This window comes from Schistocerca nitens, chromosome 9 (assembly GCF_023898315.1).
Source record: "Schistocerca nitens isolate TAMUIC-IGC-003100 chromosome 9, iqSchNite1.1, whole genome shotgun sequence".
Taxonomy (NCBI): Eukaryota; Metazoa; Arthropoda; class Insecta; order Orthoptera; family Acrididae; genus Schistocerca; species Schistocerca nitens.
This window is the reverse complement of record NC_064622.1, coordinates 148,447,761-148,464,485: the sequence shown is the minus strand read 5'-3', so window position 1 is coordinate 148,464,485 and position 16,725 is coordinate 148,447,761. Positions and strand designations below refer to the sequence as shown.

The 16,725-nt window shown below is 38.8% G+C and overlaps 1 protein-coding gene across 2 annotated transcripts in view; it reads left to right on the top strand.

Moving 5' to 3' along the window:
* The window catches only part of LOC126203707 (low-density lipoprotein receptor-like), an 87,497-nt gene that overhangs the window by 32,919 nt on the left and 37,853 nt on the right, over nt 1-16,725 (top strand). For both annotated transcript variants that reach the window (XM_049938078.1, XM_049938077.1), the window contains exons 3-4: nt 4,515-4,643; nt 12,073-12,202. In XM_049938078.1, the coding sequence (XP_049794035.1) occupies nt 4,515-4,643; nt 12,073-12,202 (259 nt within the window). The remainder of the gene's footprint in view (nt 1-4,514; nt 4,644-12,072; nt 12,203-16,725) is intronic.

Sequence of the window (16,725 nt, the reverse complement as noted above, 5' to 3'; positions counted from 1 at the left end):
TATTGGTAGGTAGCAGTCTCATAACTTATGTTTTCAGCATATTCACGTAATGTAAAAATTACTAAAGGATAATGTCATGGTTCCCAATCACAGATTAAAACACTATGCATGATAACCTATACTAAACGAAATAGAAGAAATTTCATGACATTGAATTAATACTGCTAGCAAGAAAACTGCACTTTATCATTGTGAAGAAATAGTGTTATGGAATAAAATAATTTTTAAGTACTGTCTTGATAGAATAATACACAGAATATGTTATGGAGCATGCAATTCACATAAATTTTTGTTTCTAAGGTTATTTATATGTATTACTTATGTCTTAAAAATATTTAAATAATTACATTACATAATATACAGTTTAATCAGTTTTTGAAAACATAATGTAACTGGATAGACAAATCTCCTCACCAAGTGGTGGCATGAGAACACACATGCAAAAGGTATTATATATGCATACTGATAATAATGGAGACTCTTCCTGTCTTTCCTCTCATCCTGTCTGGTAAGTCTCCCCTGACCCAGGGTTCTGGGTCACTTTTCTGAACTCTACCCCTTTTCCTAAACCTCACAAGTCCTTCTCCTTCACCCCTCTTCCTTCCCATTTCACCCTTCTGCCAGAAGGAGGCAGCACTGCATATGTAATACCTTTTATAAGTGTGTTCCTCTGCTGCCACTTAGTAAGTAGATTTCTTATCTATCCAGTTACATTATACACATTTTGTTACTGAATTTGTGAAATAGGATACATTGCTTCTCACTACACAGAGGAGGCACTGAGCATTAGATAGTCATATCTGAACTAAACTAAACTCCATCTGAACACACCTCAGAAGGTCCCATGGTACCAACTGACTGCTTTATCATCCTCAGCTGGCATCAATGGATGCAGCAGATATGGAGGGGCATATGGTCAGTACCCAGCCTTCCCCAGCTGTTGCCAGTTTTCAGGATGTGGCCATGTGTGAGTTGTACTTTTACGAATGTGCATGGTTTTTTTTTTTTTTTTGCGTCTGAAGGAGGATGTTGATAGCTCGTCTTTTTTAAGTGTATTTTAAATATGCTTGTTTGCCTCTTCCATGTAGTAAATAGCAATATATCCCATTTCATATTGTTGTTATTCCATTCTGGATTTTTCATTGTTTGTTTGTTATTGGTGAGACCCCAGTACACTATTCAGCTGATTGTAATGTGAACATAAAGAGTTAATAACATTTTTGGTCTGGTCCCTTTTACACCCAGTCAAATTAAAAATCTAATTTTGCAATTGAAAATGAGTTGAGAGTGTGGAACGTTACCAGGTGGTATTAATGCTGTCTCCAATACAAGTAACAGTAAAAAAAAAAAAAAAAAAAAAAAAAAAAAAAAAATGAGAAGAAATGTTACACTCTGCAGTCAAAGTAAAAACACTCTGCAGTCAAAGTAAAAACAATGATACAATTAACAGCCATATTGTAAAGGAAACACTAAGTCTCACACATTTGGCATTATCAGTTCCAGATTAGAAGGTGGTGTGCAGAAACTGCTGGTAACAAATGACAAGAATTGACAGAAAGATAGAAGATACAACCTGATATAAAAATGCAAGCAGAAAGGTGACAATCTTTTGCCTCACTTCACATGTACTGACCAATATTATTGAATAATGTCACTCCCAGTTCCCTTTTTGTGAAGTCCCTAGTTTATGTTCTGTACTGTTCTCTCTCACCTTCATTGTAAAATTCTTTCTCTATCTGGTCCCCACATTGCTGGGAAATATACACTCCTGGAAATTGAAATAAGAACACCGTGAATTCATTGTCCCAGGAAGGGGAAACTTTATTGACACATTCCTGGGGTCAGATACATCACACTGACATAACCACAGGCACATAGACACAGGCAACAGAGCATGCACAATGTCGGCACTAGTACAGTGTATATCCACCTTTCGCAGCAATGCAGGCTGCTATTCTCCCATGGAGACGATCGTAGAGATGCTGGATGTAGTCCTGTGGAACGGCTTGCCATGCCATTTCCACCTGGCGCCTCAGTTGGACCAGCGTTCGTGCTGGACGTGCAGACCGCGTGAGACGACGCTTCATCCAGTCCCAAACATGCTCAATGGGGGACAGATCCGGAGATCTTGCTGGCCAGGGTAGTTGACTTACACCTTCTAGAGCACGTTGGGTGGCACGGGATACATGCGGACGTGCATTGTCCTGTTGGAACAGCAAGTTCCCTTGCCGGTCTAGGATTGGTAGAACGATGGGTTCGATGACGGTTTGGATGTACCGTGCACTATTCAGTGTCCCCTCGACGATCACCAGTGGTGTACGGCCAGTGTAGGAGATCGCTCCCCACACCATGATGCCGGGTGTTGGCCCTGTGTGCCTCGGTCGTATGCAGTCCTGATTGTGGCGCTCACCTGCACGGCGCCAAACATGCATACGACCATCATTGGCACCAAGGCAGAAGCGACTCTCATCGCTGAAGATGACACGTCTCCATTCGTCCCTCCATTCACGCCTGTCGTGACACCACTGGAGGCGGGCTGCACTATGTTGGGGCGTGAGCGGAAGACGGCCTAACGGTGTGCGGGACCGTAGCCCAGCTTCATGGAGACGGTTGCGAATGGTCCTCGCTGATACCCCAGGAGCAACAGTGTCCCTAATTTGCTGGGAAGTGGCGGTGCGGTCCCCTACGGCACTGCGTAGGATCCTACGGTCTTGGCGTGCATCCGTGCGTCGCTGCGGTCCGGTCCCAGGTCGACGGGCACGTGCACCTTCCGCCGACCACTGGTGCCAACATCGATGTACTGTGGAGACCTCACGCCCCACGTGTTGAGCAATTCGGCGGTACGTCCACCCGGCCTCCCGCATGCCCACTATACGGCCTCGCTCAAAGTCCGTCAACTGCACATACGGTTCACATCCATGCTGTCGCGGCATGCTACCAGTGTTAAAGACTGCGATGGAGCTCCGTATGCCACGGCAATCTGGCTGACACTGACGGCGGCGGTGCACAAATGCTGCGCAGCTAGCGCCATTCGACGGCCAACACCGCGGTTCCTGGTGTGTCCGCTGTGCCGTGCGTGTGATCATTGCTTGTACAGCCCTCTCGCAGTGTCTGGAGCAAGTATGGTGGGTCTGACACACCGGTGTCAATGTGTTCTTTTTTCCATTTCCAGGAGTGTATTTGCATATTCATTGTTGAACAGGGAAATGTCAACAATATGACGTAAGTATATGGACAGGACAATTGGCTGTATCGCAGATCATGCCATTCTGTTTTAGACTCTCTGTGTTTTTCCAAAAAGCATTTCAGGTGAATATTAAAGTGATTTCCTAAGCAAACTTACAGCTGATTACTGAAAGAGATGCTTAAGGCACTGGGCTTACACTAGGGATAAGTGGGATTAAAATACAAATTCCACCATCTAAATTTAACTTTTTTCCATGATTTCCCCAAAATCTTTTCAGTAGAATTCTGAGATAGTTCCTTTGATAGGGAAATGGTCAGTTTCCTTCCCTATCCTTGTTCAGTTTGAGTTTGTGTTCTGCCTCTTCTTATCTATTAGCAAATGGAACAGTAAACTCAAATCTTCATTTTTCCCTTTTATAGCCCATTCGTTCCAATATCCTTATCATATCTAAATGCACACTCTAATCTAGAAATCCTCATGATAAAGAAAAATGAAGAAATTGATAACAACAATAAATGAGAGAAAAAAGATACTAAACTTTATCATTGTGAAGAAATAGTGTTGTGCAATAACATGTTTTTTAAATACTATCTTGATAGAATAATACACAGAATATGTAATGGAACATGTAATTCACACAAATTTTTGTTTCTAAGGTCATTTAAATGTATTATTTACCTCCTAAGAAATACTGTAAATAATTACATGACATAATGTGGAATTTAATCAATTTTTGAAAACATAATGTAACTGGATAGACAAAAAAGCTCCTCACCAAGAGGCAGCAGGAGAACACACATGCAAAAGGTATTATGTATGCAAGCTACTTTCGGATGTGGTGTACTGGTAACAATGGAGATTCTTCCTGTCTTTCCTCTGACCCCATCTGGTAAGTCTCCCCTGACCCAGGGACCCTGGAAAGTCAATTATGGAGTAACAACAATATTATGAAAAGGATAGACTGCTATTCACCACCTCTGTGTGGTGGTTAGCAATCTGTACTTTTCATAAACTTCACTTTAGGCACTCTCCACGATGAATAAAATTTCCCCTTCACTACTCCAACCCGAAATTCAGTTCTTTCATGTTGTGTCTGCGTGGATACAACTCAGATATACATTGAATGAATCATTGCATGCTGTGATACAAACTTGCAACTCATTCCAAATAGGGACCTTCCAGTTGACTTACACCACTTACAGTTATTATTTACTTTATTTGTGGTTAACTATCTATTTATTTTTGACATGGAACTAACCAATTAGTTGACCATTACAATAGAAACAGTGTGGCAGTAATATTTTCTGTTCACTTTTCCTTTCAAAAGGAGGAAACAGTCATTCAAATACAGTAACCTGTTATGGAAGCAGTGGCCAGCCATATGAGGGCATTCCATGTGACCAGGAGAACTGTGTACCTCTTACCTGGGTCTGCGATGGGGAGCGGGATTGTGATAGTGAGTATTTTTACACAGAACAAAAAATCTCATACAGTGACTACCTCTGAAAGCTTTCAAAATTTTGTGTCATAACAGTGACAAAATTGTGAACTTCTTGGAATTTTTTACACATATTTAGCTTGTATTCTATATATTCTACAGGCAGAAATAATTATTAAGAAGCTTGCAGATGTATGGCTATACACAGCGTTGATAATATTTAGCAGTAGTAAGCCAAACATGTAGTGTTGGGTGACATTATTGGACAATCAGGGTCCAAATGGACAGCATATACATGAACACCAAAAAGGACATTATGTGACAGTCAATCAGAGGCAGTCAACCTGAAGCTTCCAATACATTTATAGTCCACATCATGTGGGAAGACACCTCAATTTTCATCTGTTCTGTGCATCCCCTTCCATTAACCTCCAGTGACAAGTACGATTCATTCCCTTTTCAAGCACCTAGCAGCAAGTTACAACTACATGGTGAGAACTCTCTCCTGCACACATTAGTCATTCCTACCAGTTATTTTATTTTTGTGGACATTGATTTACCATTAACTGCAGTCAAATACAACCACATATATGCATTATAAAATTACACATTTTTTAAAACTTCTATGAGGCAGAAGCAGTTGTCAAGCAAATACAATGATTTTGAAACTTCCTGGCAGATTAAGACTTGTGCCAGATTAAGACTTTTGCACGCTAGTGCTCTATTAACTGATCAACCCAGGCACAAGTCACAACCCATTCTCACAGCTTCAATTCTGCCAGTAACTTGTCTCCTACCTCCAAAACTTCCTTTCTTCCAGGAGTGCTAGGCCTGCAAGTTACACAGGAGAACTTTTGTGAAGTTTGGAAGGTAGGTTTCAAAATTTATGATTCTCCCTATAGACTTGAATGTATAATATGAGGTGTGTTCAGAAAGTAAGGTGATTTTATATTTTTATGAAAAAAAATTACTTATTCATCAATATTCATGTTATCCCCCTGAAAGTAATCCCCCTCAGATACAATGCACTTGTGCCAATGCTTCTTCCAATCCTCGAAGTAATTCTCATAAGCACTTTTTGGTACAGCCTTGAGTACTTCCAGCGGTGCAGTTTTTATTTCCTCAATCATTGAAACTCTTCATCCTTTCATAGGTCTCTTCAGTTTTGGTAACACGAAAAAGATGCAGGGGCCAAAACCAGTGAATATGGTCACTGAGGCATGATTGTTGTGTTACCGTATTACCTTGAGGCAAAAATTCAAGATGTGCTATGCCATGATAATTGGAAAAAAAAGAAAAAAAAGAAAAAAAAAAAAGAAAGGTGAGCAAAACTTTGAGATTTGATCCAACTTGGCATGCTTTTTTTTGGGTTGGCTCTCCGGGATGCTTCCATTGGGATGATCGGGCTTTGGTTTCGATGACATAACTGTAAACCCATGTTTCATCACCAGTAATGACCCCTTTTGAGCAAATCAGGATCATCATTGACATCATTCAAGAGCTCCTGAGTGATGCTCATGCAATAGTTCTTCTGATCAAAATTGAGAAGTTTTGGAACAAACTTTGCTGACACACGTCTCATGCCCAAAACATCCAAAAAAATTGCATAACACAAGCTGGTGCATATGCCAACATCCTCAGCAACTTCTCTTACAGTAATTCGACAATTTTCAAAAACAATTTTCTTCACAGCTTCGACATTATCATCTGTTGTTGATATGCTGGGGCGTCCAGAGTGAGGTTAGTCATTGGCATCTTCTCGGCCATCTTGGAATAGCTTGTACCATGTAAACATTGTTTTTACTTAGAGCAGACTCACCGTATGCCACGGTCAACCAAGTGTTTTAGAGCACTTGATTCCATTTTTCATACAAAATTTGATGCAAATTCTTTGCTCCATATTGTATAATAATTGAAAATTTCCGAGCACACTAAAACACGTCTAACCTTTCTATGTGTCAAAAACAAACAAAGTATACTGTACACTTGAAGCTGTGAACATATGTTTGGACATATGTACCAAAATAATAATAAAAATGATCAATAATCAAATGTATGTTGCCTGCGCAATTTGAAAAGTCACCTTACTTTTTGAACAGCACTCGTATAATGTACCACAGGCAAATAAACCTGATTGTTGTCCACAGTAACATGGTATGGCAACCTGGACATTGTTTGCATGCTCTCTGTTGTCATGCTTACGCAAATCTCATCTTCTCCACTCTTCCCTATCGCTCCGCCTCTCAGTGCGCAAGCGCCTTCCTATATGATGGGGACTTAAGTGTAGCATAATATACTTTATCTGACTTTCTACTATGGAACCTTCTACCAAAATGCACCATAACCTGCTTAGAATTTATGAAGGGCATGTAGTGTGATGTTTAAGACTGTTTTGTAGGTTTTGAGCGTAACTTCACAAACTGAAAATGGTTTTGAAAGCACACACACCACAGGACTAAACTTCATTGCTCTTAGTGCTGCATATGATACAGTTAACCATCACATTCTCTTACAAAAAGTATTTGCTGTCACCAAGGATCCAAAACTTATCAGAGTGACATCAACACTGTTGTAAAATCATAGGTTTCTTGTTGATTTTCAAGGGTACCAAAGTAAGCAGAGAATCCAGAAAAATCATTTGTCCCAAGGTAAAATATTTGAAGATTTAGAACTCACTCTTGAAGGTGTTCTGAAAGAACTAGGCACATACTGTAAGGCCACCTGCCAAAAGTGTAAACTCTCATAAACTCTACTCTGTGTTTTGCATCCCAGGGACAGGAACTCCACAAGAAAGTTGAATGTGTCTTGGAACAGCACCTGATTAGACCATCATCTCACTCCAAAGTACGTAGGAGTAACTCTGTATCACTCCCTGAACTTCAGACAACACTGCCCCAAAGCCAAGCAGAAAACTAGTGCTCAGAATAACATTTCAGGAGAGTTAAGAGGCACAAACTTGGGAGCTAAACCAAAAGTTCTTAAAACCACTGCTTTGGCTCTGTGTTCATCTGTAGCTGAGTATGCCTCCTATGTTTGGTATACATCACCTCATGCCAAAACTGTGGACCCTGCTCTGAACTAAGCTTGCTGGTTGATTATAGGGTGCTTAAAAATTCTATACCCCTGTTGAGAAGATTTACTATCTTGTCTGCACCACAATGACTGAAGGCTGAGAATGTTGAAGCTTGTCCACTATTTGGCCATGAACTTCCACAGCCTAGGCTAAAATAAAGAAAAAGTTTCCTTTGAACAATAAATACTCTGAAATTTCCTCCAGGCAAGGCAAGACTTTTTTTGGCAGAAGTCCATACTTATTATTATTATTTATGGCCTTCATTGGACCACTGTAGTCAAAAATACAAAGTTCTAAACAAGTTGTTACACATGGATGAAATTTGGTTCGACAATAACTTAATATGATATTTAGGTAATATAATTAGTAGAGGCTATTCTTATATGAAAGGTGTTTTGCTCTTCTGTCTTCCCAATATTTCTTCATTCTTTCAGATATTTTCTTTCTTTCTTCATCTGAGACAACTCTTCCGGTACTCCTTTTATTGATTTTCATTTGTAGTCTGGTTTGCGGGTCTTGCAGTATTCTGGTTTTCTCTGTCTTGTTTTTTAGGTCATCTACTGTAATTTGAAGTTCTTTTATATCTTCCTTAATTTCTGTGATCCATTTAATGTCGCTCTTGCTATTAGACAATTTTTGTATAATTTTTTTACTAATTCTGTTTTCTGGAGTTCTCATCAGATGTCCAAAGAATGAGATGCGTTTCTTCCTGATTGTGCTCATGACTGGTTCTATTTTCTTATATACTGTTTCATTTGATGCTGTTCTCCAATGTCCATTTATTTTATACTGTTTATTTATACATGTCCTAATTATTCTTCTTTCTATTTTTAGTATTCTGTCAATTTCTGCTGTATTAGTTGTTTTGAAGATAGTTTCAGCTGCATACGTTATTTCTGGTTGTGTAACTGTTTTATAGTGTTTTAATTTTGCATCTATAGACAGGCTTTTTTTGTTGTATGTAGTTTTGGTAATGTAATTTGCATAGTTCAGTTTTTTTATTCTATTTTGCCATGATGGCTTCTCATTTAGATTGTATGTTATAATTTCGCCTAAATATTTAAATTTATCAACAATTTTGATTTCCTGTTCTCCTATTGTAATTTTGTTTGCAAGTGGTGGATCAGTTAGCATAATCTCCATTTTTTCAAATGATATTCTAAGGCCTACTTTCTCTGCTATTTCTTGTAGTGATTTCACTTGTTGCCTAGCTTCTTGAACAGTGTTGACTAGGAGAGCAAGATCATCAGCGAATCCCAAGCAGTTTAAGCTAATATCATCGTCTGCACTTCCAATTCTTATCCTCTTTGGGTTGTCCTTGTACCATTCTCTCATTATGTATTCCAGTGCACAGTTGAAAAGTAATGGTGATAGGCAGTCACCTTGTCTTAAGCCTGTTTTTATGAGGAATGGTTCCGAAATTCCTCATCTAAACTTCAGTTTTGATTTGGTGTTGGTTAGAGTGAGTTGTATTATTTTAATTAGTTTTGGATGGAGTCCTAGATTTCTTAAAATTTTTAATATTGAAGGTCTGTGGAGACAGTCATATGCCTTCTTAAAATCTACAAATGTTATTGCCAGAGGTTTGTTCCGTTTCTTGTAGTATGCCATAATCAATTTTAAACTAATTATCTGCTCTGTACAGCTTCTCCATGGTCTGAAACCTCCCTGTTATTCCCCTAACTCCTGCTCTAATTGCTCCTTGATTCTTTCATATAGGATCTTGGATAGAAGTTTATATGTGCAATCTAGGAGAGAGATTCCTCTGTAGTCGTCTGGGTTGCTCTTATCTCCCTTTTTGTGTAGTGGGTGGATGATAGCTGTGGTCCAATGTTCGGGAAATTGTTCTGTTACCCAAATTTTTGTTAGAGCCATGTATAAGGAGGTCTTGACTGTGTCACTTGCATATTTCCACATTTCAACAAAAACCCGATCTACTCCACATGCCTTATAATTTTTTTGTTCTTTAAGAATTTCTTCTACTTCTCGGAAAGTTGGAGGGTCTAGTTTGTTAGGTTTGATTTTTATTGGGGTATTTATGTTGATTTGTAAGGGTTCTTTGGGTTCCTCGCAATTCAGAAGTTTGTTAAATGCTTTTGCCATGATTTCTGCATTTTCCTTGTTACTGTGTGTCATTCTTCCATCTTCATCTTTCAGTATTAGTGTAGGGGCCTCATATTGTTGTAGTTGTTTCCCAAAGATTTTGTAGTAGTTCCTGGAGTTGGTTTTATGATAATTACCTTCTATAGACTTTATAATATCTTTATGAAATCCTCTCTTGATTCTTCTATTATTTTGAGTAAATTTTTTTCTTTCATTTTTTAGGTTGATGGCATTTTCTTCAGTTTTATGTGTTTGAAACTTTAACCATGCTTGGTGTCTATCTTCATGGAATTTGTCACATTCTGATGTCCACCATGCAAGTTTCCTTCGTGGGTTCAAGGGAGCTAGATTCTCTGCTTCTTTTTTAAGATTAGGCACTAGTTGTTCTAGATCATCTGTTAATTTGATGGTTTGTGTTATTTGTTGGTACTTATTATTTTTAATTAGCTGATGTGGGTCAAACCTCCTTTTTATTTTATTAGTTTTTCCGGTCCTCTTCTTTAACGGTGTGAATTTGATTTTAATTTTAACCATATAATGGTCTGAGCCTGTGTCTACTACTCTCAGTACTTTAACATTGTGGATCTCCTTATGAAAATTTTTGTCCATACAGACATGGTCTAGCTGCCACTCGCCCTTCCTCCAAATGGCTCTGAGCACTATGGGACTCAACTGCTGAGGTCATTAGTCCCCTAGAACTTAGAACTAGTTAAACCTAACTAACCTAAGGACATCACAAACATCCATGCCCGAGGCAGGATTCGAACCTGCGACCGTAGCGGTCTTGCGGTTCCAGACTGCAGCGCCTTTAACCGCACGGCCACTTCGGCCGGCGCCCTTCCTCCAGTCTGGATGTTTCCATGTTTTAAGTTTATTTGGCTTCCTCTTAAAGTATGTTGATTTAGATATAAGGTTGTGTTCTCTGCAGAGTTCTACAAGTCTTTGACCGTTTTTGTTTGTAAATTTATGTGGACTCCATTTTCCAATTATATCTTTATATTTCCTTTCTTTTCCCAACTGAGCATTGAAATCTCCCAATAAGATTTTTACATTTTTTTATTTACTCTGTTCACAGTTTGTTCTAGAAGGTCCCAAAATTTATCTACCTCTTCCTTTGTTTTTGTTAGACATTTTTTTTCATTTGTTGGGGCATAAGCATTTATTATTGTGTAGGTTTTATTCATTGTTTTAAAGCTTAGAGTCGCAATTCTTGGTGATACTGCTTGGAAATCCATTACTGAATCTATTATTTTTATGTTTACTAAAAACCCTGTTCCAAACTGGGGACATTGTTTCATTGCCCTCGGTCCTGGTTTCCCATTATAAATTCTGTATCCTTGTGATTCGAATGGGTCCTCTGTGGTGTTTCTCATTTCTTGGATCCCTGTTATTAAAATTTTTTGTTTATTTAGTTCATCTGTGAGCTCCTTGAGTTTTCCGGTCTGAAGTAGTGAGTTTATGTTGTGTGTTGCTATATAATTTATTTTTTTATGTTTAATCTTCTTTTTGTGTTTTAGTGTGCATTTGGATGGTTGCAAACGCTCCGATTCATTGCTGTCTTCTAGTTGACTACCCACCGAATCCGATGTAGCCTTTTTGAGCAGGATAGTGGAATTTTTTTCCTAAAAGACCTTTCCATTTTTGACTGTCAAAGGTTGTCAACCTTAGTTGGAGCAAGCTCTGATTTACAACTACGGTTGTTAACCGCAGAGGGTGTGTTTGGTCCGCGAGAGCTATTTTATTTCCTTCAAGTCCGCCAGTAAACCGGTGAGGACTTCCCTATCCGCCACCTGGGACGCGCCACGTAGGAGTATCACCTCTCCTCCTACTATGACAGCATAGTAGGTTCGTGGCAGAAGTCCATACAATAAGATTTAATGGGACTGCGAGAACATTTGCTGGCTGCCCACAATGCAGAGTGGTGTGTTTTAGGTCCCATAACAGCCTAAGAACTGATGTGAAATCCTTCCTTAAACTATGGGGGCTTCACATTAGAGGATGTCCTTGGTGTGGCTCAATTTTAGACAAATATCATGTGATTTACAAATTTGGTCAATGATATTTACATTATTTTTTTTGTAAATATGTATGTTCTGTGTATAACTGTGTGCATGGTAAAAATAGGCTTCTGACCCAAGTAAATAAATATGAAGATTGGAATGTTTTGCTGGCACAATGTACCTTTTTTCTGTGTAGTAAATTTTTCTTCTTGTTTTTGGTATTCTATCTACCACTAATACTGATAAAAAGTGACAAATGCTGTTCATTAAGGTGGAGCTGATGAAGCACATTGTGGACAACGCCGGTGCCCAAGTGACAAATTTGAATGCACAGTCAGAGGATCTGTTGCTTGCCTGGACAAGAAACAAGTGTGTGATGGCCATGTCGACTGCCAAGATGGGTAAGTACTGTGTAATGTGCAGCCTAGTAAATGTTGTTCCAGTTGCATCCTGGGTCTGACTAGCACATATCTGCATTATGGAGGAACAGTGTTTAAATACATGTCTAGCCACCATGATTTAGTTTTTCTATACTTTCCTTAAATTGATTACATGATGATTCTTTTGAAATAGATACTGACAATTTACTTCCTCTATCTGAGATTGTGCTTAATCTCTTGACCATATTTCTTAAAATGTACATTACAAAAATGGCTTCAATCACTGGGATTGCATTGCTGAAGTTGTTCACAGAAGCTACTCACTGTGTTCTCAATTATTCTTGAGGAATGGCCTCTATCTCTTCCTTGACTACACTTTTTAATTCATCAGTATTGTGGGGTCACTGTGAAAAACCTTTATTATTGTGATAATCCCACAGAGAAAAATTGGTGAAAGACTAGGTTGATTTCACCGGCCATGGGATGTCATCGAATTGTGAGAGTAATCAATGGGGAAAATAACACCTCAGTGTTGTTACTGAACTGTAGGCCATGTGGGGTGAAGCCCTGTCTTGCTGGAACCATATCATGTTTAGCAGCAATGTCACTTCAGCTGTGGCATGATGGAATTGTTAATTGTGGCCATATACTGTTCAGAATTGATGCTCACAGGCTGGATTTTGTTATCGTGAAATAAATACTGTCCGATTCCAGTGGTCTGTTCAATAGCATACCAGATGACAATTTTTGGATTACCCTGGGCTTTTACATGAATGAGCTGTGGATTCAAGTCCTAGTAATAACAGAAGCTTCGTTTATTGATAGATCCATTTAGATAAAAGTTTGCCTCAACAGACTTCTCAAGGTTTGTCAGAAATGCATCATTCTTCTCATTTCTGTCCAGTAATGTTGTGCAGCAATTGCACCTACTCACTTTACCTCCCAGCCATAAATTCGGAGCCACTTGCATCTTATAAGGATTAAAATTTAAATCTCGTTTCCCAAACCTATGCAAAGAGACATGGTGGATTTTTTAATGTTCTAGAATCGCAATAGTCAGAATGCTGTGGACTTCATTACAATGTTGCATGAACTCATCAGATATTTTCGTGTTCGAACTGACGCTTTGTTTTTGGCACCTACATTAATACTCTGTTAAGCACCATGACATGCACGCCAGAGTGTACTTTTCATTTTATCAGTTATTAGGGCTTCTTACAGTTTCATTCACATATGGAGCACAGGGAGAATGACTGGTTAAATGCGTCTGTCAATGCTGTAATTAGTTTAATTTTGTCCTTATGATTCTTATTTTAATGTTACTCCAACTGCAGTTCTGGCTAAAGTGTTTCTCATTACAAATCATAATATTATGAGAATGGTGTAGTTTTTGCAGTGGAATACTTAGTTTCAAATTGTCAAATCTCTCCCATCAATAAGGTCCTTTAGCGGGTGTATATTGCAGATTTGCCTGGATTTCAGATGTAATGAAGGTTTGGGTGTTATTTTCCAACACATTGATGAACCCTTCTAACAGCAGATGTGTTTTCTGTTAGCATTTACAAAGATTTTCACACATAAACTGTTTCTACCAACACGACTGATAAATCAGCAACTGTTACTGACTTCGCGTCATTATATTGATCAAACTGTGACTGACCCCAAGTGCTTTGCACCACTAACAATGCATGTTCTTTGGCCTATTGACAAAAATAATTACATTTACTGATTTAGAATGAAAAGTTGATGATTTACGACAAACTGTTAGTAGGGTTTTAAAGACAATAAATGATTATTCATTCTGAATGCATTTCTAAATATTGTTCTTTTGACTTTTATGTGGAAATTTGGTTATGAAGTTGAATAACAATACCTATCATAAAATAATTAATTACATCTTGATTTCACATTGGATTTTATTCCTGACATTAACTGAGATACAGTACAAAATGTCAAAATCATATTTCAGGTTAAAGTTCTGTATGATAATTTCATAGTATCAAAATGACTGAAAATCAATACTGTTTACATCAGAATGTTCTATAATTACAAAGAGAAAGGTAAATTATGACTGATCTAACTGGTTTTTCATTACTGATTTGATATATAAAGTGCACAAGTCACATTAAATACATCAGATGACTGATAAATGTTCCAAAAGTCTGTTTTTAGGTAAGTTGAAATTTACAAATTTTGCTAATTAATTATTGGTTTAATTACAACATGAGATTTCTCATAACATTTCTATGGAAATGTGATAATGCAATCATGAGAATGAAATAATAAACTTTGCTGAAATGTACAACAGTGTGTTAATTCACATCAGCTGTTCTAACAAATTACAACTTTCATTAATTACAGTTAAATGATCTGAAATAATGTTAATGATGTAGATTCTACAACTACATCTACATCTACATCCATACTCCACAAGCCGCCTGACAGTGTGTGGCGGAGGGTACCCTGAGTACCTCTATCGGTTCTCCTTTCTATTCCAGTCTCGTATTGTTCGTGGAAAGAAGGATTGTCGGTATGCTTCTGTGTGGGCTCTAATCTCTCTGATTTTATCCTCATGGTCTCTTCGCAAGATATACGTAGGAGGGAGCAATATACTGCTTGACTCTTCGGTGAAGGTATGTTCTCGAAACTTTAACAAAAGCCCGTACCGAGCTACTGAGCGTCTCTCCTGCAGAGTCTTCCACTGAAATTTATCTATCATCTCCGTAACGCTTTCGCGATTACTAAATGATCCTGTAACGAAGCGCGCTGCTCTCCGTTGGATCTTCTCTATCTCTTCTATCAACCCTATCTGGTACGGGTCCCACACTGCTGAGCAGTATTCAAGCAGTGGGCGAACAAGCGTACTGTACCCTACTTCCTTTGTTTTTGGATGGCATTTCCTTAGGATTCGTCCAATGAATCTCAGTCTGCCATCTGCTTTACCGACGATTAACTTTATATGATCATTCCATTTTAAATCACTCCTAATGCGTACTCACAGATAATTTATGGAATTAACTGCTTCCAGTTGCTGACCTGCTATTTTATAGCTAAATGATAAGGGATCTATCTTTCTATGCATTCGCAGCACATTACACTTGTCTACATTGATATTGAATTGCCATTCCCTGCACCATGCGTCAATTCACTGCAGATCCTCCTGCATTTCAGTACAATTTTCCATTGTTACAACCTCTCGATACACCACAGCATCATCTGCAAAAAGCCTCAGTGAACTTCCGATGTCATCCACAAGGTCATTTATGTATATTGTGAATAGCAACGGTCCTACGACACTCCCCTGTGGCACACCTGAAATCACTCGTACTTGGGAAGACTTCTCTCCATTAAGAATGACATGCTGCGTTCTGTTATCTAGGAACTCTTCAATCCAATCACACAATTGGTCTGATAGTCCATATGCTCTTACTTTGTTCATTAAACGACTGTGGGGAACTGTATCGAACGCCTTGCGGAAGTCAAGAAACACGACATCTACCTGTGAACCCGTGTCTATGGCTCTCTGAGTCTCTTGGACGAATAGCGTGAGCTGGGTTTCACACGACCGTCTTTTTCAAAACCCATGCTGATTCCTACAGAGTAGATTTCTAGTCTCCAGAAAAGTCATTATACTCTAACATAATACGTGTTCCAAAATTCTACAACTGATCGACGTTAGAGATATAGGTCTATAGTTCTGCACATCTGTTCGACGTCCCTTCTTGAAAGCGGGGATGACCTGTGCCCATTTCCAATCCTTTGGAATGCTACGATCTTCTAGATACCTACGATACACCGCTGCAAGAAGGGGGGCAAGTTCCTTCGCGTACTCTGTGTAAAATCGAACTGGTATCCCATCAGGTCCAGCGGCCTTTCCTCTTTTGAGCGATTTTAATTGTTTCTCTATCCCTCTGTCATCTATTTCGATATCTACCATTTTGTCATCTGTGAGAAAATCTAGAGAAGGAACTACAGTGCAGTCTTCCTCTGTGAAACAGCTTTGGAAAAAGACATTTAGTATTTCGGCCTTAAGTCTGTCATCCTCTGTTTCAGCACCATTTTGGTCACAGAGTGTCTGGACATTTTGTTTTGAGCCACCTACCGCTTTGACATAAGACCAAAATTTCTTAGGATTTTCTGCCAAGTCAGTACATAGAACTTTACTTTCGAATTCATTGAATGCCTCTCGCATAGCCCTCCTCACACTACATTTCACTTCGCGTAATTTTTGTTTGTCTGCAAGGCTTTGGCTATGTTTATGTTTGCTGTGAAGTTCACTTTGCTTCCGCAGCAGTTTTCTAACTCAGTTGTTGTACCACAGTGGCTCTTTTCCATCTCTCATCTTGCTTGGCACATACTCATCTAATGCATATTGTACGATGGTTTTGAACTTCGTCCACTGATCCTCAACACTATCTGTACTTGAGACAAAACTTTTGTGTTGAGCCGTCAGGTACTCTGTAATCTGCTTTTGGTCACTTTTGATAAACAGAAAAATCTTCCTACCTTTTTTAATATTTCTATTTATGGCTGAAATCATCGAT